Source organism: Odocoileus virginianus, chromosome 34 (assembly GCF_023699985.2).
Source record: "Odocoileus virginianus isolate 20LAN1187 ecotype Illinois chromosome 34, Ovbor_1.2, whole genome shotgun sequence".
Lineage (NCBI taxonomy): Eukaryota > Metazoa > Chordata > Mammalia > Artiodactyla > Cervidae > Odocoileus > Odocoileus virginianus.
The window spans coordinates 22,975,221-22,995,910 of record NC_069707.1 but is presented as its reverse complement, the minus strand read 5'-3'; the positions used below and the strand labels follow the sequence as shown (position 1 = coordinate 22,995,910).

The window sequence follows — 20,690 nt, the reverse complement described above, 5'->3', positions numbered from 1 at the left end:
CATTATACTGCTTAGGGAGTTGTAAGTAAAAGTCGGTTTCAGTGTCTTTGTTTATACATTATTTCTTGTTCCAGGTTACTGTAGACGACCTTTGAAGTAACGAATCGTTTCTAACCTTCCTTCATGTACTCACATGGATGATTGATTTAGAAATTCTTAAATAGCTCTACAGTAATGAAATGGGGGACCTCCCTGGCAGTCAAGTGGTTAAGATTCTGCTCTTCTACTGCATGGCGGGTGGGTTTGCCCTGGGGAGGGAACTGAAATCCCACATGCCACAAGCCACAGCCAAAAAAAAGAAAAGAAATGGACTATTTATTTAGTGAAAAGGACAACGAGGCAAGTTTGCTATTGTCTCTTCCTCCCACTGTTAGTCCTGTAACAGGATACTCGTATGGCCCAGGCATCTCCTCTGCTGACAGAAATGTGGTAGGTGACTAGCGAATCATCCTGAACTATGATGTAACATCACAGATTGTGTGGAAGCACCAATCTAGGGAAAACTGAATGGATTTGATTGGGTATCAATATATCAGGAAGGCAATGCTAAACTATAGTAACCTCACTTGGTAATAGGGGCTCCACCCTGTGCCTCCCAGTTTCTTTTTTAACAGTGTCAAGGTCTGCTCATTAGTTCATCTCCTCCCTGGGTTGGAGGAGGGCATAGCAACCCACTCCAATATTCTTGCCTGGAGAATCCTTTGGACAGGGGAGCCTGGCGGGCTACAGTTCATGGGGTCACAAAGAGTCAGACATGACTGAGTGACTAACAAGAGAATTAGAAACCTAAATATTTATTTGACCAGTTGCATTATTTTGTTTAGAGAAACAAAACTTAAAACTTATATTAAAAATCAAAACACTTATACCAGTCAGTCCAGAGCCTTTTATAAATGTTGAAAGTTATTCAGATCAAAGTCTTGGTTGTATGAAGCAGCCACGGATAAGAGTGTTCTCTCTAACCTTGTATGGGTGTCTGACCTTCTGAGCCGGAACCCTGTCATCTTATGCTGTTATCCACCCAAGGTACGCCTGGTGGCACCACTGATGACCACTCAGCTGCCCTTGGAGCCTGTCTGGCCTTCTGCTTCTAATGCTGCTTCTGTGAATGCAGGAAAAGTTTGAGTACTCTTTTGGAGAGTGAGGTTAGGAGGTGGACGAATGTGTCTGACAGGTAGCAATACTTTGTAAAATACCATCTGTTACAGACATTAATATAGAATAAACCTCTTAATTTTACAGCTTAACAATAATAGGTGAAATAACAATAGCTTATGGATAAGACAAAACGTAAATGGTTCTTTATAATACACAAAATGTAAAATCATATTTATAAAGGGACTTACCAGGAATTTTTTATTATCTGCATTAAATAACAAGGAAGTTTATTCCATAGTGAGAATGTATCTACTTGTGTTATAATGTTTATATTTATAGTTGGAAAACTTCAGGTATATTATGTTTTTGCTGCCAGATAGTTTATGTTGAGGATGAGATTAAATGGCATACTCCCACTAAATTTTTCCAGAAATAAATTGCCTTTCCAATTAAATTATTTCACAGTGTGGATACAGTAAACTAGTGTTACACGTGGGGCTTTTTTTTTCTGTTTTTGTTCGGGGTAAGGATGCCCAGATGTCCTTAAATTCCAATACTCAGTCTCCTCTGGGCCTTAATTATGAGAATATTGACTTTGCCAATTTTATGAAAAATTCTGTGGCTTTTTCTAAATTTAATTCTTTACTTTATAATATTCTTTGAAAACAATTTTTAAATAATACTGTGATACTCAGATCTAATATTCTGGAAGGTCGCTTTATTCCAATATGACAGTGTCAGTAAAATGTAGGAATTTAATTTGTTTTTAAAATACTTTTAAGTTTTTCTGTGTGTAGGGAAGGGATGTACTGACTGGAAATTTACATGGGTGTAAATTGTGTTGATTTGAGGTGTGTATTTGGCTAAATTTAACAGTGTGCTCTGAGAGATACTTTTTAGGATATAATGATCCTTCTCATTGTATTTTTCTATATTTGATAGGAGATATTGAAATAGGAGTAAATTTAAAATTTAAATTATATGGCTAGGAAAGAATTTCTTAACTCCATCTTTCTTAGCATATTTGAAATATTTGTCTGATGCTTTACATAGTTGGGCGTGTTCTCTTTTTTTTGCTTTTTATTATTTTGATATTTGGGCTCCCCAGGTGGCTCAATGGTAAAGAACCCACCTGCCAGTGCAGGAGACACAGGAGATGCAGGTTTGATCCCTCTGTCAGGAAGATCCCCTGGAGGAGGAAATAGCAACACACTGCAGTATTCTTGCCTGGAGAATCCCATGGACAGAGGAGCCTGGTGGGCTGTAGTCCATAAGATAGCAGAGAGGCGAACACAACCGAGCATGCTCTCACATGTTTTGACATTTAAAACTAAATTATACTTTTAGGTTACCATGAGTATCTTTCTTCAAATTTTTTTAAACATTGGATTTGATTATTAGGATTTTTTGTTCTTGGTATACGCTTCTGAGTCCAGAATCATAAGTTCTATATCTCATTTCATTTTAGCTTAAGAAACAGTTGGGTGATAATGAAGCTATTACTCAAGAAATAGTTGGTTCTGCACATTTGGAGAATTATGCTTTGAAAATGTTTTTGTATGCAGATAATGAAGATCGTGCTGGGAGATTTCACAAGTAAGTAAAGAAAGATCAAATAAAAATGACAAGTTTTATTACTGTATAACCGGAATTATTCCAGCTTTTTTCTTAAGTTTCAGTCTTCTGAAGTTTTTTCAGAAGTTTCAGTCTTCCTGATTAATGATTTAAGTGGGGGTTTTTTTTTGGAATCTTAGAATAAGTCTGGGTTACAAAAGTGATCCTGACTTTTTAGATAACATGGCTGAAAAACAAGTACCCAGAGCAGATTCATTTTCTCAGTAAATACACTCACTAGCCATTCTTTAGCAGTTAATAAAATCTCAGTTCAGTTCAGTTCAGTCACTCAGTCGTGTCCGACTCTTTGCGACCCCATGAATCTCAGCACGCCAGGCCTCCCTGTCCATCACCAACTCCTAGAGTTTACCCAAACTCATCTCCATCGAGTCGGTGATGCCATCCAACCATCTCATCCTCTGTCGTCCCCTTCTCCTCCTGCCCCCAATCCCTCCCAGCATCAGGGTCTTTTCCAATGAGTCACCTCTTCGCATGAGGTGGCCAAAGTATTGGAGTTTCAGCTTCAGCATCAGTCCTTCCAATGAACACCCAGGACTGATCTCCTTTAAGATGCTCAGCTTTCTTCACAGTCCAGCTCTCACATCCATACATGACCACTGGAAACACCATAACCTTTTACTGTTAGCCAAAACATCCTGGTTCAGTGATACTGATTTTAAAAATTTCCAATCCCACTGACTCAGATGATTTGTCATTATAGTAAAACTTAAATACAAAGAAATACACGTAGCATAATATCAATTCAGATAGCATTGTCACTACATCTTCTAAAATGAAAAGCATATTGTGAAAACCTTGTTGTACCATATTCACCTGTAATATGTGTTGTCACTTCCTGCTAATACAGCTTACAGAAGGAGCTCCATTGTGTTCCTAAAATCTGATTTTATTGAAAACATGAACTTCAGAGTGCTTTTTAAAACATTGGAAGTTTTCTTCTTGTAGCTACAAGACTAATTCTGCATCTTACATTTTTCATTTAAATTAAATGAACTCTCTTTTCTCTTCCAGAAACATGATCAAGTCCTTCTATACTGCAAGTCTTTTAATAGATGTCATAACAGTGTTTGGAGAACTCACTGATGAAGTGAGTGTATATTCTTTATTGCCTTATTAGCTAGAGATCAGTATTGTTGCTTTTTATTAGTTTTGTTATTGCACTGTTTACTTAGAGCCCTTGTGCATCAGAAATGTAGTAAAAGCAAAACGTGTAATTTTAAATTGTCTACTACATTTTAAAAAGTTAAACACAAAAGGCGAAATTATTTTTTAACAATAAATGTTCTTTTTTTGTAGTAGATTCTTTAAATCCAGAATGTGTTTAACACTTTTAGTGAGTGCATAGCTACTATATTGGTCTCTGAACCCCAGGTTCATAGTTTTATTTTATTGAGTTTTTAAATATTACTGATCCTTGGTGCTGTTAAACTTATTTATTGTTATTTGGTAAGCATTACTGGAGGCAGAAACTTCTTAGGACTGTTTTTTTTTTTTTTTTCTTTTTTTTTCCTATTTTGTGTCTTGCCAAAAATACTATTGTTAGAGATTTGTTTCTATTGTAAAATGCGTATACAACTTGATATTTTTACGAGGTAGTTCCTATCCATTTTATCAGTTTCTTTCTCAGAACCACTCTGAAATAAGTTGAGCACATATTTGTTTTATGTGTGAGCAAATTGAGGCAAAGTGATGAACTTACTGCCATCAGTTCAGTGCTGTTTTCACTGTAGTGGGCTTTACCATTCAAATGGAAAAATTGTTTTCTGAGAGGAGAGAGATTGCTTTAGAAAGAGAAAGAAGAAAAGGGAGTTACAAGTGAGACTGATAGAGGAATGTCTTATTAGTGATTTGAAATCTCTGGAGAGATTGCTTTTTATGAAAAATGATTTTTTTCAAAATGGTTAGCTGTTCAGAGTAAAGTTCCAAACAAAACAATCTATGAGATAGCTTACGTTTTCATAAAACAATATATCAAAACTGTGCAAAATATTCTTTGTTTATATGTAAAATGAAGTGAAGCTCTAGGGTTGATGATCATAAGCTAAGTTTTTGAGTTGGCAGAAATGGGCAGTACAGTTCAAAACTGCTAAATGAGGGACACCTTTTACTGAGTGTGACTTTCCCTTTTATTTCAAAGCATCAAGCGTCCCTGGCCCTTGCCCTCAGAGCATTCTTCCACCAGTCAGATGACTGGAAACCACCAGCAGATATTTCCAAAACCTCTCTAGGATATGGGGCAATGCCCATCAAAGGCCACTTCTCTCAGATTTTCTTGAAATAGGGAAGTACTGAATATAAGAGAAAACTGAGACTTGGAGTGTGAAAATCAGAGACACTTCTCACTTATATTTAAAGATTCTGTAAATCCACTGTTTGGCTCCATTTCTGCTCCCATCTCCTGTCACTATTTACCTAGATTTTTTTTCCTGTTTAAACTAGTATGCGTTGTTGTTTAGTTGCTCAGTCATGTCCGACTCTTTTGTGACCCCATGGACTGTAGACCAGCAGGCTTCTCTGTCCATGGGATTTTTTTTAGAGAGTACTAGGTGGGTGAAGGAGAAAAAGAGACCTGAAAAGTAAGTCATAAACCAGATTAGACAGATGATAAAAAGACTGGGATCTTCAGTAAGAGGACTTTTTTGAATAAAGAGCTATACTTTGAGCAAAAGAACTAGTTGATTATTAGTGTGGAACCTCCTACAAAGTGGGTTGTCTTTGACCTGAGGAATAATAATATGTTTAAACTTAGATTTAAAATTTGAAGTGCAGGTATACCAATCAAAAATAAATTGCCACAAGACTCTTGGAAGTCAAAAGACAAGAAATATCCAAAATAGAGGTGAAAGTTCGAGTTAAGAGAGTAGACAAACTCTCAGGTTAAGAAGATAGTTTTGAAAGAGAATATGGTTAGATAAACATCCTGATAAACACCTGCATGTAAAAGGCTAGAGTAAGAAGTGAATAAAGAAACACAATTAGATGATGGAAATGTCAGATGTCAGAAGAGAATGTCATAATGAGGCAAAGTAGCAGATCGGTTTGCCATATCCTTCTGAGTGTCTCTTCCTTCTGAGAAGCATCTCCTACTTCTTTCTTGGAGGAGCTGCTTTTGCCCACATATCTCAGAAGCACGCACACAGTTCCATGAAGTTATAACTGTCAACAAGTGGGGTACCCAGACAATAGGTAAAGTAACAGATACAGGAAAAAGAACAAAATGTTCATAAATCTTAAGTGAGTAATGGGTATTTTGTTTTGTTTTTGTTTTACTTAAGGGACATATAAATATATCTATTTAGCATGTACTACATCTGTATTTCAAAAGAAAAAAGAACATAAGTTTACATTTAGGTACTAAAGCCAGACATCCTAGAATGCAAGGTCAAGTGAGCCTTAGGAAGCATCACTACGAACAAAGCTATGAAGGTGATGGAATTCCAGTTGAGCTCTTTCAAATCCTAAAAGATGATGCTGTGAAAGTGCTGCACTCAATATGCCAGCAAATTTGGAAAACTTACCAGTAGCCACAGGACTGGAAAAGGTCAGTGTTCGTTCCAATCCCAAAGAAAGGCAGTGCCAAAGAATGCTCAAACTCCTGCACAATTGCACTCATCTCACACGCTAGCAAGGTAGTGCTCAAAATTCTCCATACCAGCCTTCAATACTATATAAACCGTGAACTTCCAGATGTTCAAGCTGGATTTAGAAAAGGCAGAGGAACCAGAGGTCAAATTGCCAACATCCTTTGGATCATCAAAAAATCAAGGGAGTTCCAGAAAAACATCTACTTCTGCTTTATTGACTATGCCAAAGGCTTTGACTCTGTGGATCACAGTAAACTGTGAAAAATTCTGAAGGAGATGGGAATACCACACCACCTGACCTGCCTCCTGAGAAATCTGTATGCAGGGCAAGAAGCAACAGTTAGAACCGGACATGGAACAACAGAGTGGTTCCAAATCAGAAGAAGAGTATGTCAAGACTGTATATTGTCAACCTGCTTATTTAACTTATATGCAGAGTACATCGTGAGAAATGCCAGGCTGGATGAAGGATAAGCTGGCATCAAAGATTGCCGGGAGAAATATCAATAACCTCAGATATGCAGATGACACAACCCTAATGGCAGAAAATGAAGAACTAAAGAGCCTCTTGATGAAAGTGAAAGGGGAGATGAAAAGTTGGCTTAAAACTCAATATTCAGTAAACTAGATCATGGCATCTGGTCCCATCACATCATGGCAAATAGATGGGGAAACAATGGAAAGAGTAACAGACTTTTTTTGGGGAGGAGGTGGGGGACCTCCAAAATCACTGCAGATGGTGACTGCAGCCATGAAGTTAAAAGATGCTTACTCCTTGGAAGGAAAGTTATGACCAACCTAGACAGCATATTAAAAAGCAGAGACATTGCTTTGCCAACAAAGGTCCATCTAGTTAAAGCTATGGTTTTTCTAGTAGTCATGTATGGATATGAGAGTTGGACTCTAAAGAAAGCTGAGCACTGAAAAACTGATGCTTTTGAACTGTGGTGTTGGAGAAGACTCTTGAGAGTCCCTTGGACAGCAGGGAGATCCATGCAGTCCATCCTAAAGGAAATCACTCCTGAATATTCATTGGAAGGACTGATATTGAAGCTGAAACTCCAATACTTTGGCCACCTGTTGTGAAGAACTGACTCACCTGAAAAGACCCTGATGCTGGGAAAGACTGAAGGCAGGAAGAGAAGGGGATTAAAGAGGATGAGGTGGTTGGATGACATCACTGACTCAATGGACATGAATTTGAACAAGCTCCAGGAGTTGGTGATGGACAGGGAAGCCTGGTGTGCTACAATCCATGGGGTCACAAAGAATCTGACAACACTGAGCATCTGAACTGAACTGAAGAACCCTGAATAGGGAACAGCTTCCTTAGTTACTTGAACATAGTAGCTAAAGCCAAGACTACCTAATAGGACAAATGATAGGACTTCAAGAGGAGTTGGTGGAGATTTGTTTAAATACTGAGGATACTGAAGAATATATGTAGTATAAGCATGAAATACATAATTTTTTTTGCCTTGCATATGCACTGAAGTAGGAAATCAACATCTGTTTTGGTGGTTAAAGGATCAAGAAATCAGGAGGATCCGAAATCAGGTCTGAAATAGTATGGAGAAAATTAGGCATTGTAGGGACGGCATGGAAAATAAGTCCCTGAAGCTACTTTATTGGGCTGAGATTTATTTTTTGGGTCTTCATGTAAAAAAAATCCTGCATTTTAAATTAGAAAAGGAATGTACACACAATTAATATGTAGTATAAGTAGGTCATTTTCACTGCCATACATATGTTTGTTACAGCATGCGAAATTTGTGTATCCAGTGAAAGTTGTATATATCAAAAATTATAATTTGTTTGGCATACAGTACTGACATTTTTCATATCCTATTATTACACAGCGATCTTATCCTTACATGACTAGTAAATGGGTTTTTGGCCATGATTGAAGGTTGACTAAATAAAGGCAACCGACAAGGAAACTAAAATACTGGCAAGGTTGTCCATGCGTCAATAGCATAATCCAGCCAACCAGTTTGATCAGCCTGGTTTCAAATTCTGTTTTCTCTTACTTTTAATGTTGTTTTGTTCCATCATTTTTCATTTCTAGAAATGGCATCTCTATCATTATTACTGAGGAAATAGCTTTTTCAAAATCATGATTTAAAGTGTTATAGTTTTAAACAGTGCTCCACTTTAGCAGCTGCTGCAGAAACAGGTAGTCAGCGGCATTTACTCCCTGTTGTAGGTTCTCATTGTTGTCTGAGGAAATCTGAGGCTTGTATTTATTAACTTATGATTTAAGCACTCACTGCCTAAATCAAGATGCAAATTATTGGAACATTTCTTATTTCAGAATAACTATTAATCACATGAGATTTTTAAAAACTGGGTATAGCTGGTTACTCATAACTGTTGTAACTCATTCCCTTCTTTCAACTTCCACTTCAGTTCATTCTGTACTTTAAAAATACTAGCAGAGACAAAGATAGGAAACAGAAAGGTGAGAAAAGAGTGAGTTTAAGGATTTCAGGTAGGCAGATTTTTTTTTTAAATATATACTCCTGTAGGTAGATTTCAGGACTTGCTATATCTTACTTGTTCATTTATAAAGGAAATGTAGTGGTTGTTAACTGTATAGTATCCCATAGTTTTTTGATAAAACTGAAACTCTTCAAAAAGATTTGTTTCTCTTGCTTCTCAAATAATGCTGTTTGAGAAACATTACCTTATAATTTTTATTTGTATATTTTAAAATAATCTTTTAATATTGCCATCTTTATAATCAAGATAATGATTTAATTATCATTAAGTTTTAATGCTATCTTTAATTGTTTTAATTATCTTTTTTTTTAAGTGGTAAAAAATAGTATTTTCTTTTTCTTATCAGCTCTGAAAATTTTTAAAAGAACAGAAAGGTAGTTGTCAGAGCCCCTCTGTTGCAGACTGATTGTTTTGTAAAATACAAGTAATGATTATCTAGAAAAATAAGATTTTAAGAAGACATATAAAATACAAGCCAGATATGTTTTGTCTGCTAAATACTCTCAATTTCTGTACTATCTTGTCACAAAACTGGTAAACAGTTTTCAAGCCAGCCCTGGTTCTCAGACCATGTTTTGATTGGCGCTAATCTGACATTCCTCTATTGGAGCTCCCAGAGAATCCTGTTTATATCTCAATCTGGAGCTCTCCCTACTTAAAAAACAGAGCTGCAACATAGCTGGAACGATCATGTACATGAATAGCTGGCTTCAGAGGAGATGGTCTGTTTAAGGTATTCATTTGCACTGGAAAGTTTGGAATTAAGCAGCATCTTATTGCTACCCTGGAAAACCATGGTAGATCAGGAGAAATGCATCTCCTTACAGAATGATGTGGTTTTCTTTTTTTGCTTTTATTGGCTGTGTTGGGTCTTCATTGCTGCATGCAGGCTTTCTGCGCTTGGGGCTGAGGTAGGGCTGCTCTTCTTTGCCATGCTGGGCTTCTCATGGCAGAGCCTTCTGGTCTTGCTACATAGCGTGGGCTCTAGGCACTTGGGCTCAGAAGTTGTGGTACATGGGCTTAGTTGACCTGTGGCCTGTAGATCTTCATATGACAGATCTTTGTGGCATATGACAGACTTTATTTTGGGGGGCTCCAAAATCACTGCAGATGGTGATTGAAACCATGAAATTAAAAGAGGCTTACTCTTTGGAAGAAAAGTTATGACCAACCTAGACAGCATATTAAAAAGCAGAGACATTCCTTTGCCGACAAAGGTCCATCTGGTCAAGGCTATGGTTCTTCCAATAGTCATGTATGGATGTGAGAGTTGGACTCTAAAGAAAGCTGAGCGCCGAAGAACTGATGCTTTCGAACTGTGGTGTTGGAGAAGACTCTTGAGAGTCCCTTGGACTGCAAGGAGATCCAACCAGTCCATCCTAAAGGAGATCAGTCCTGAATATTCATTGGAAGGACTGATGCTGAAGCTGAAACTCCAATACTTTGGCTACCTGATGTGAAGAACTGACTCATTTGGAAAGACCCTGATGCTGGGAAAGATTGAAGGAAGGAAGAGAAGGGGATGACAGAGGATGAGATGGTTGGATGGCATCACCAACTCAGTGGACATGAGTTTGAGTAAACTCCAGGAATTGTTGATGAACAGGGAGGCCTGGTGTGCTGCAGTCCACAGGGTCGCAAAGAGTTGGACATGACTGAGCGACTGAACTGATTGATACTGAACTGATATGGATCTTTCCAGGCCAAGGATCAAACCTGTGTCCCCTGCATTGGCAGGCAGATTCTTAATCACTGGACCACCAGTTAGTTAGTTAGTTCAGTCGCTCAGTTGTGTCTGACTCTTTGTGACCCCATGAATCGCAGCACGCCAGACCTCCCTGTCCATCACCAACCCCTGGAGTTCACTCACACTCATGCCCATTGAGTCGGTGATGCCATCTAACCATCTCATCCTCTGTCGTCCCCTTCTCCTCCTGCCCCCAATCCTTCCCAGCATCAGGGTCTTTTCCAATGAGTCAACTCTTCACATGAGATGGCCAAAGTATTGGAGTTTCAGCTTAAGCATCAGTCCTTCCAATAAACACCAAGGACCTATCTCCTTCAGGATGGACTGGTTGAATCTCCCTGCATCCAAGGGACTCTCAAGAGTCTTCTCCAACATCACAGTTCAAAAGCATCAATTTTTCGGCACTCAGTTTTCTTTATAGTCCAACTCTCACATCCACACATGACTATTAGAAAAACCATAGCCTTGACCAGATGGACCTTTGTTGGCAAAGTAATGTCTCTGCTTTTTAATATGCTGTCTAGGTTGGTCATAACTTTCCTTCCAAGGAGTAAGCATCTTTTAATTTCATGGCTGCAGTCACCATCTGCAGTGATTTTGGAGCCCCAAAAAATAAAGTCTGACACTGTTTCCACTGTCTCCCCATCTATTTCCCATGAGGTGATGGGACCAGATGCCATGATCTTAGTTTTTTGAGTGTTAAGTTTTAAGCCAACTTTTTCACTCTCCTCTTTCACTTTTATCAAGAGGCTTTTTAGTTCCTCTTCACTTTCTGCCATAAGGGTGTTGTCATCTGCATATCTTAGGTTATTGATATTTCTCCCGGCAGAGAAGTCCCCAAATCATGTGTTTTGTACATATACCGTACCTTAAGTTTTCATGCTCTCACTGTACACTGAAAGTCTCATTCTTAGTAATTATAATAATAAATAGATATATGAGGGTTAGCATTGTCTCTCTTGCTAGAGTAGAAATTTCTCTTTTATTCACCTCTGCATAATAATTGCCAAGAACAGTGGCTTGTATCTGCTCTTCAATTAACTGTAAGTGAATGGTGGAGTTTTGCATGCAGTGTTAGTATAATGTGGATAAGAGTACTACAGGCATTGACCTCAAAATTCCATATACCACTTTGTAACTGTGTGACTTTGAGTAATTTATTTGAGTTATGTAAACCTGTCCCCACATCTGTAAGATAAAAAGTATAGTGCCTGCTTCATGAAGGTGTCTGGATTTTAAATTAGAAAATTCATGTAAAGCCTTTAACAAAGTACCTAGCATATAGAAAATGCTCAACAAACATTAGTTTTTGCTTTTCTTAGTTGGTGGATAATGTTCTAGTGTCCTATATTTAGAAAGAATATCCTTATCTACTCAAATCTTATATATTAAGGTATATTTATTCAGAAATAAGCATTATGTATTATTACTTTATATTTGGAGGTCCAACGTGTACAGTTGGAGTTCCGAAACAGACTAGAAAGAAAGTGTTGAAGAAATAATGGCCATAGACTTTTTAAACTGGGTGAAAAAATAGTTACGGATCCAAGAAGCTCAGTGAATCTCTACCAAAATAAATACAAAGAAACCATACCCAAGAGCATCATGGTCCAACCAGTAGAGATCAGTGATGGAAGAAAGAAATCTATCTTTCTTGAGAAAGAGGAGCAGTCTTGGGAAACAACACATTACATGCAAGGTAACAGTGCTTTGAAAGATGGTTGATTTCTCATTTTTTTAAAACATTCTGGCAAGAAGATAATGAAATTGGCATATTTAAAGTACTGAATATACTTTGGCCACCTGATGCAAAGAACTAACTCATTGGAAAAGATCCTGATGCTGGGAAATATTGAAGGCGGGAGGAGAAGGGAATGACAGAGGGTGAGATGGTTGGATGACATCATTGACTCGTTGGTCATGAGTTTGAGTAGGCTCTGGGAGTTGATGATGGACAGGGAAGCCTGGCATGCTGCCGTCCACAGGGTCTCAAAGAGTCGAACATGACTGAGTGACTGAACTGAACTGAAAGTACTGAAAGAAAAAACAAATGAGCAAAAAACCCTGACAACTCAGAATTCTATGTAGAGCAAAGCAAATAATGAAGGTAATACCTTCAAATAATGAAGGTAAAAGGCATTTTTAAATCAATTAATTCATGACTAGAAGTTCTGCAATAAAGAACTAAAAGCAGAAAGGAAGCTTTTCAGGACGAAAGAAATGTTTCTAGATGACAACTTGAATTTATAGGAAGGAATAAAGTATAATGATATGGTGCATAATATTGATATACTTAAAACTATATATTTTTTCTTCATTTCTTTAAATATATGCCTGTTTAAGTAAAAATTGTTGTATCTATATCTATATATAGATATAGATAGATATCTATATATATATATTTGGTAAACCCAAAAGAGAGCAGAGAAAGGGAATAGAAACTAATAGATAGGACTAATATAAAACAAATGGCAAATTTTAAGCCTACATACAGCTGTATGAATACATACTATAAGTGAAATAACACTCCAAATTAAAAGTAGAGATTTATAAAAGAGCAAGCCTTAACTTTATACTATTTATAAGAGACATCCTTATTTTAAAAATGAAACGATGAAAAAAATCATCAGTGTAAATATACTAAGTAAGAAAGATTGGAAGTGGTCATATTATATTAGATGAGATAAATTTTAAGGTGTTTTACCAGAGGTAAAATGGGACATTTTGTTCATCAGTTGTTACAGTTCATTAAGATGCCAGTTATAAAAGTCTATGTATCTAGTAAGACTTTATGGAAAAAAAAGTTATAGAAATACAGAAAATATATGAAAAATCATAATTATAGTTGGAGATTTCAACATGCTCCTCTCAGTCATTGGTGGGTAAATAGTTTAAAAACAGTAATATTAACTAAAATGAATAAAGACTGGCCACATCTCAATATTGGCTAGAATGTGCAAACAAGAGCTTTCATACATTGCTTGGTGAAAATGTTAGATGTAATAACCACTTTGGGGAAAGATTTGGCTGATTTTTATAAAGTTAAACATCCACCTACCTTTTATCCAGCCATTCCTTGGTGTTTATCCAAGAGAAATGAAAACATGTCCAGAAAAGACTTGTTCAAGAGTGCGCATAGGAACTTTATTCATAATAGCCCAAAGCTGGAAACAGTCCACGTGTCCACCAGCAGAGGAACTGATAAATAAATTGTGCTGTTATTAAGGTTTAAAAAGGTGCTCCTGATACACCCTAAAACATGCTTCAATTTTGTAGACGTTATACTGAGCAAAAAAAAACAGAAGAATACAAACTATATGATTCCCTTTATATAAAGTATTATAATAGGTAATTTTATTCTAGTGAAGAAAATTAGTATTTTGGTCTGTGGCAAGGGGAAGTTGATCTGGAAAGGGATATAAAAGAACTTTCTAGAAAAGTAGAAATGTTGTGTTTTGATAAGAATACATTTTACACTTATGAATCTTTTTGTCAAAACTCATCAGACTATACACTTTTAAGATTTGTATGTAGCAAGGTATATCAGTTTTACCACACCAAAAAAGTGCTGAATATTGAACTATTATTAGTAGGTTTGGTTTTTCTTGATGGTATTTGGTTGGCAATTCTAAAACTGCTTACTCTGTATTCGAGAATTGTGCAATTGAGTAAATATATTGAGGGAGCCAGGTTTCTTCTGGGAAAGGAAGGTACATTAGGGGATAGGAGAAGACTAGATTGTGTTATAGTGTTGGATTTGAATTGGCGATGTCCATATTAACTCATGCTTTTAAATATATTGTATAAATAAGGCAAAGTAAATACATGTATATAAATAGTTATACATGTAAATAATGTGTATAGACAATAAATGCATGTATTTATTTGCATGCACTGTATACACATAGATCTGTGTACACATGCACATAAAACATAATACCCATATCTCTGTATGGAAAGAACCTAAAAGCAACGACAGTAACAGGGAGCACCTGTAGTGCCTGAGTTGGATTCTAAAGAGCTCTCAGGTCTCACAGGGCTGAAGCTTGGGCTGGGTCAGGGAAGAGCCTACATGAAGCCAGTCCTTCCTACTGTGCCAGAAAATAAAGAAGTGGTTCCCATAATCACAAGCACATGTCAGAAAGATCCAGAAGCCAGTTTGAAAGTTTTCCTACTGTCCGTATCAGGGACAATTTGACTATCAAAATATGGTATTAATAGGTAACCCATTGAAAAGTAAGAATTCATGGCTCCCTACTGAAGCATACAATGAAATAAACAATGGAAGGATAGAGAAAGCTTCTTATAGTAGAGTTCTGACTAATAAGTAGAGAAGTGGAGAAATAACAATAAAGTTAGAAATCATTCATGGGGTTTAAAACTGGTGGGTAAAAAATTTGGTGAAGAGCGGGATGTTTGCATTAGTATCTAAATATCTCCCCTCAAATTATTGATTAAGTTTAAAAGGAAAAATAGTAAGCTAGTAACGGAGAAACCGGTCTGATACCACCTTAACCAAGTTGTCGAACCTAATACAACCAGTAATGGGACCAGCTAATAATGTGCCTCCTAATGAGTTGAAGTAAGAAAGACAAGCATCTCACAATCTGAATCTAATCATAAGGAAACATCAGACAAATACAACCTGAAATGTCAGTGTCCAGAAACACTAATAACAAAGGCTGTCTGGATTAAAGGCGTAAAAGACCTGACAACTAAATAATGTTTGCTTTTTAAGTTATTATAAGTAGACCCAAAGGAGGAACTGCCAAGGACATCATTGGGCCATTTATAGAATTTATTGGAACTGTGAATCAAATGGTACTCTTTTGTAAGTGTTAAATTTCCTGATTTTAATAACCATTGTCCATGAGATTATCCTTCATCTTGGCAAATGCTTAATGAAAGGATAAGAGGGCAGAGTGACTTAAATTAGTACTGACAAAAATGCAGTTAACATTTTGCATACTAAGAAGTCAGGCATATGTAAGTAGATTGATAAAATGTAAACAATTGGGTGATCTGAGTGAAAGATATTCTGTACTAGTCTTAAAAACTTCTCCCAGCTTAATGAAATTATATAAAATAAATTACTTCCCAAAACATATATATCTGTGTATATATAGAGAGATTTTTTTTTCCCCGAAAAAAGATAATAATAGCTTCTTTTCTTGCCCTGATGGACTAGGTTTTATATGGTTAATGCTCATACTTTCTTTGGATGAAAGTGAAAAGTGAAAGTCGTGTCAGATTATTTGCGACCCCTTGGACTATACAGTCCTTGGAAGTCTCCAGGGCAGAAAGAATACTGGTGTGGGTAGCCTTTCCCTCCCCCAAGGGATCTTCCCAACCCAGGGATCGAACCCAGGTCTCCCTCATTGCAGGCAAATTCTTTACCAGCTGAGCCACCAAGGAAGCCCAAGAATACTGGAGTGGGTAGCATATCCCTTCTCCAGGGGATATTCTTGACCCAGGAATCAAACCGGGATCTCCTGTATTGCAGGCAGATTCTTTACCAGCAGAGCTACCAGGAGAGCCACCTTTGGATATCTTTTGGCTAATTAGAGTATACATTTCAAATATCATAAAACAGAGTAAATTTAAATGTGTATTTTAGTTAAGCTTTTTTGCTACAGTTTTAGTGTCATTTGTTTTTTGTTTCGTTTTTGTAAAATTCTAGTTGCTTTGAAAAATATAAAGACATAAAATTTTTGAATAAATCTACATGAAATACATATAATTTGTGATTATAAACTTCAATATTTGATTCTCATTGTGCTATGTCCAATGTTAATGGGAGTTATATATAGCCCTTATTTTTTGTGTATAATATACTTGGGAGATCATGGCATCCGGTCCCATCACTTCATGGCAAATAGATGGGGAAACAGTGGCTGGCTATTTGGGGGGGCTCCAAAATCACTGCAGATGATGACTGCAGCCATGAAATTAAAAGACACTTACCCCTTGGAAGGAAAGTTATGGCTGATCTAGACAGCATATTAAAAAGCAGAGACATTACTTTGCCAACAAAGTTCTGTCTAGTCAAGGCTGTGGTTTTTCCAGTAGTCATGTATGCATGTGAGAGTTGGACTATAAAGAAAGCTAAACACCAAAGAATTGATGCTTTTGAACTCTGGTGTTGGAGAAGACTCTTGAGAGTCCCTTGGACAGCAAGGAGATCAGTCCTGAATATTCATTGGAAGGACTGATGTTGAAGCTGAAACTCCCAATCCTTTGGCCACCTGATGTGAAGAGCTGACTCATTGGAAAAAACCCTGATGCTGGGAAAGATTGAAGGCAGGAGGAGAAGGGGATGACAGAGGATGAGATGGTTAGATGGCATCACCGACTCGATGGACATCAGTTTGGGTAAATTCTGGGACAGTTTGGTTAGGGATAAGGAGGCCTGGCATGCTGCAGTCCATGGAGTTGCAAAGAGTCAGACATGACTGAGCGACTGAACTGACTGATACTTGGGAGAATTGTGGGCCTAAGGGTACAAATATATTATCTGTGATGTTATCACCAAGTTAGAGATTTTTACTTTCTTTCGTGTCGCTAACTACTTTGAAATGTTATGAAAACTGTGACTTATCTTCCATGCATACATGTATTGCTTTTTTTGCATATAACTTAGGGAGTTTCAAGGATACGCTTCACCCTATCCCCTGACTTTTCCGTGGAAGCCCAAGTCAAACTGTGCGCTCAAGTTTAATGTTCACATGTATTCATTAGCAAAATGCCATTCTAGGACAACCAGCTTCAGAATCATTTGCAGTACTTGATTTTAAAAAAACATGGATTCCAGAATCTGCTCTCCATTCATTCATTCAACAAATATTTGTTCATCTCTACTATATTCCAGACACCATTCTAGGCACTAATAATACAGCAGTGAATTAAATCCCTGACATCATAGGAATCACATTCCTCTGGTAAGGATAGACAGTAAGCAAATAAATAAAATGTATAGTGTGTCAGATGATAAACATCATGGGATGTCTCCCATGGTGGGGATAGGAAGTTCAGTTTAAATAAGGTATTTGGGAAAGGTCTCACTAAGAAGACAACATGAAAAAGAAGCCCTGAAGAAGACAGTGAAGTGAATCATACAGATGTTCAAGGAAGAGACAAGAAAAAGTGCCAAGATTTGTGAACAGCAGAGTTACCCGTAAAGTTCAAGACATAACAAGAAAGGCAGTGTAGCTGAATCTAGAGTGAAAGGAATGGAGGGAGGTGGGGGGATGGAGTTCAAACATAATTGATTGAATTTGACTGCTGTGTTTAAAGTATTATTACATTTTAATGGACAAGGGTGGAAATAGGGAGACCTATCAGTATATTATTAATAAAGTGAGGGCATTGGTGGCTTAGACCAGAATTTGCAGTAGAAAACGTTATGAGTAGTGGTTAGACTTGGGATATATTTTGAATGTAGAGCTGACAGAATTGAAAAGATTAATTGGTAGAATAGGAGAAATAGGGGGCTTAAAAATAACTTCAGAGTGTTGGGCCTGAACAACAAGAAGGCATTTATTGACTTGTGGAGGAACAGATTTGATAGAGGAAGATCTAAAATCAGTTTTGAACTTTGGGTGTTTTGAGCTATCAGATATACAAGTGAAGTGCTGAACTGAATTATACATCCTGATGTTCAGAAGAAGGTCTGAGCAGAGGATATGAATTTGAGAGTTGTCACATGGTATTTAAAGCTGTTAGAAAGAGATAGTCAAGATCAAAGTTTTGAAAATTTGTCCAAGAACTGAATGCTGTGGCACTCCCCACCTGGAGATGAGAAAGAATCGAATCCATATGTAGGACCTAGCAAGGCAAAGAAAACCAAAAGACTTTGATAACCAGGAAACCAAGTGTAAAGGAATTGTAAAGAGGTTGGAGTACTCGACTCTCCATGCTGGTGGGAACAAGTAAGATGACATTGAAGCTTTGAATTTAGCAAGAGAGGAGTAATCCTCAGCCTTGACGAAAGCATTTCCAGTGCATACTGGAGATTAACTTGCACAGGATGGGTTCAAGAGGAACAATTGTAGACAGATAATATAAAGCATTCTCTTTCAAAGTGGCTTTTTGGTTTCCTAATGGAAAATGACTTATATCATATTTTCTATAGTTTAGACCAGGAGTTTATTTTTTATTGTACCCTAATATGATTTTTATATATACCGGATTTGAGAACCCCTCTTGTAACATAGGATTGGTGTTTGCTAGCCAGTCATTCTTCAGCATATCAAGTGCAAGTGATTTAAAAATAAATGAAAATTCTTATTTATCCACTGCTGACTTCAGTGGCCAAAATTTGCAGACGTCAGCGACTCATCAGCCTAGTCACAAAACAGGAACTTAAAGGCCAGGGACAAAAGTTTTTAAAAAAGGAAAAAAAAAATTTTTTTTTAATTCCTATTTCCCAGAAAGGATGTCTGTAATCAGCCAAAAGGAGTTAAAAGATTTCAAAAATATTGACATCTTGAAATTCTCCTCTTCAAATATTGTTTTATATTGAGCATCCTTTATTTTAACACAATTGAAAAGTGAATTAGCTTTTGTTACAACTGCCAAAATCTGCTCAAACTGTAAGCACCAGTTTCTAGAGGCATCTTGGAAATAGTGGGGATTATAAATTAAACTATTGTATTTATCTGCTTTGGAGGAACTTTTTTACTGTATTTATTAAAATGAACCCGTTTCAGGTTAATATTTTTTAAATCTCACATACTAATGAAGGAACCCAAGATGGTTTAAATATCTCTATACTGTTCATACTATGAAATTAGGAATGAAGGAACCTTCTAAAATCATTACAATATGACTTACTTAACTGAGTCTTTAGAAAATTTTAAATTATTTCAAACCAAAGAAAATATGTCTCATTTTAAAAAAGATTCTAAAAGAAAGTAACTTAACTTTCCTAAACAATTATTCATTTACTTTCAAAATGATTCTCTATATTTACCAAAATATATCCCTTATAAATACACATTAAGTATCTGACCTTTGACTGTTTAAAAGCCCATTTTCCTGTATTTTATATATTCCTACCTAAATTGCAAATTGCATTTTGCTAATTGTAGCTAACCAGAGCACCTTGAAATGGGATAGCTGAGTTGACTGCTAATGTGGCCTTGGGTAAGTCATTTTACTTTTGTAATGCCACTTCCTCATTTCTCTGATGATGGAATTATAAGATTCCTAAGAGAAAAACGTGAAGAAAATATTATAGACTTTAGATAATACAGGCGTCACATTTAATGATGGGAGTTATTGCCTGATTTTCACATTGGACTCCCAAGCACATGGCTAACGCGTTCATCTCATTACCTCTAGCAGTTAGCATGGGAAGTGACTTAAGTAAATGCCAGATACCTGTGGACCTCCTGGGAATCAGGGTGTCTTTTATGGGAACGTGAGCCTAAAAGAAGAGGAGACTTTTGACACAAGAGGAAACCATATGAAAGAGGAAGAATAGCATACAAAAAGACTGAAAATGGGACAGAATCCCAGTTGGAGTGAGGGTAAGGGTAGGAAATGAGACTGAAGCCATGTCCATAAAGTGAAAGGCCTTGAATGCTGGGTTGAAGTGAAGTCGCTCAGTTGTGTCCGACTCTTCACAACCCCATGGACTGTTAGCCTACCAGACTCCTCTGTTCATGGGATTTTCCAGGCAAGGGTACTGGAGTGGGTTGCCATTTCCTTCTCCAGGGGATCTTCCTGACCCAGGAATCGAACCCAGGTCTCCCTCATTGCAGGCAGGCGCTTTACCCTCTAGGCACCAGGGAAGTCAGTAAATGCTAGATTAATCTGTATTTTACATTGGGTCAGGCTTTAATGTCTCAGAGCCTTAGTGTGAGTAAAATGTTACCTGCTTAATTTCATGGTTTATGGGAAGGACCAATTAAAGGGACAGCATGTGAAGGTGCTTTATAACCTACAGTTAGTTAGTTCAGTAGCCCAGTCGTGTCAGACTCTTTGCGACCCCATGGACTGCAGCACGCCAGGCTCCCCTGTCCATCACCAACTCCCGGAGCTTTTTCAAACTCAGGTGCAAGGAGTCGGTGATGCCATCCAACCACCTTATACCTTGTCATCCCCTTCTCCTCCTGCCTTCA

At 37.2% G+C, this 20,690-nt stretch overlaps 1 protein-coding gene across 5 annotated transcripts in view; it reads left to right on the top strand.

Annotated features, from left to right (window-relative positions):
* Positions 1-20,690, top strand: part of VTA1 (vesicle trafficking 1) — a 68,734-nt gene that overhangs the window by 20,587 nt on the left and 27,457 nt on the right. For all 5 annotated transcript variants that reach the window (XM_070461572.1, XM_070461570.1, XM_070461571.1 and 2 more), the window contains 2 exons: positions 2,567-2,694; positions 3,745-3,820. In XM_070461572.1, coding sequence (XP_070317673.1) covers positions 2,567-2,694; positions 3,745-3,820 — 204 coding nt within the window. The remainder of the gene's footprint in view (positions 1-2,566; positions 2,695-3,744; positions 3,821-20,690) is intronic.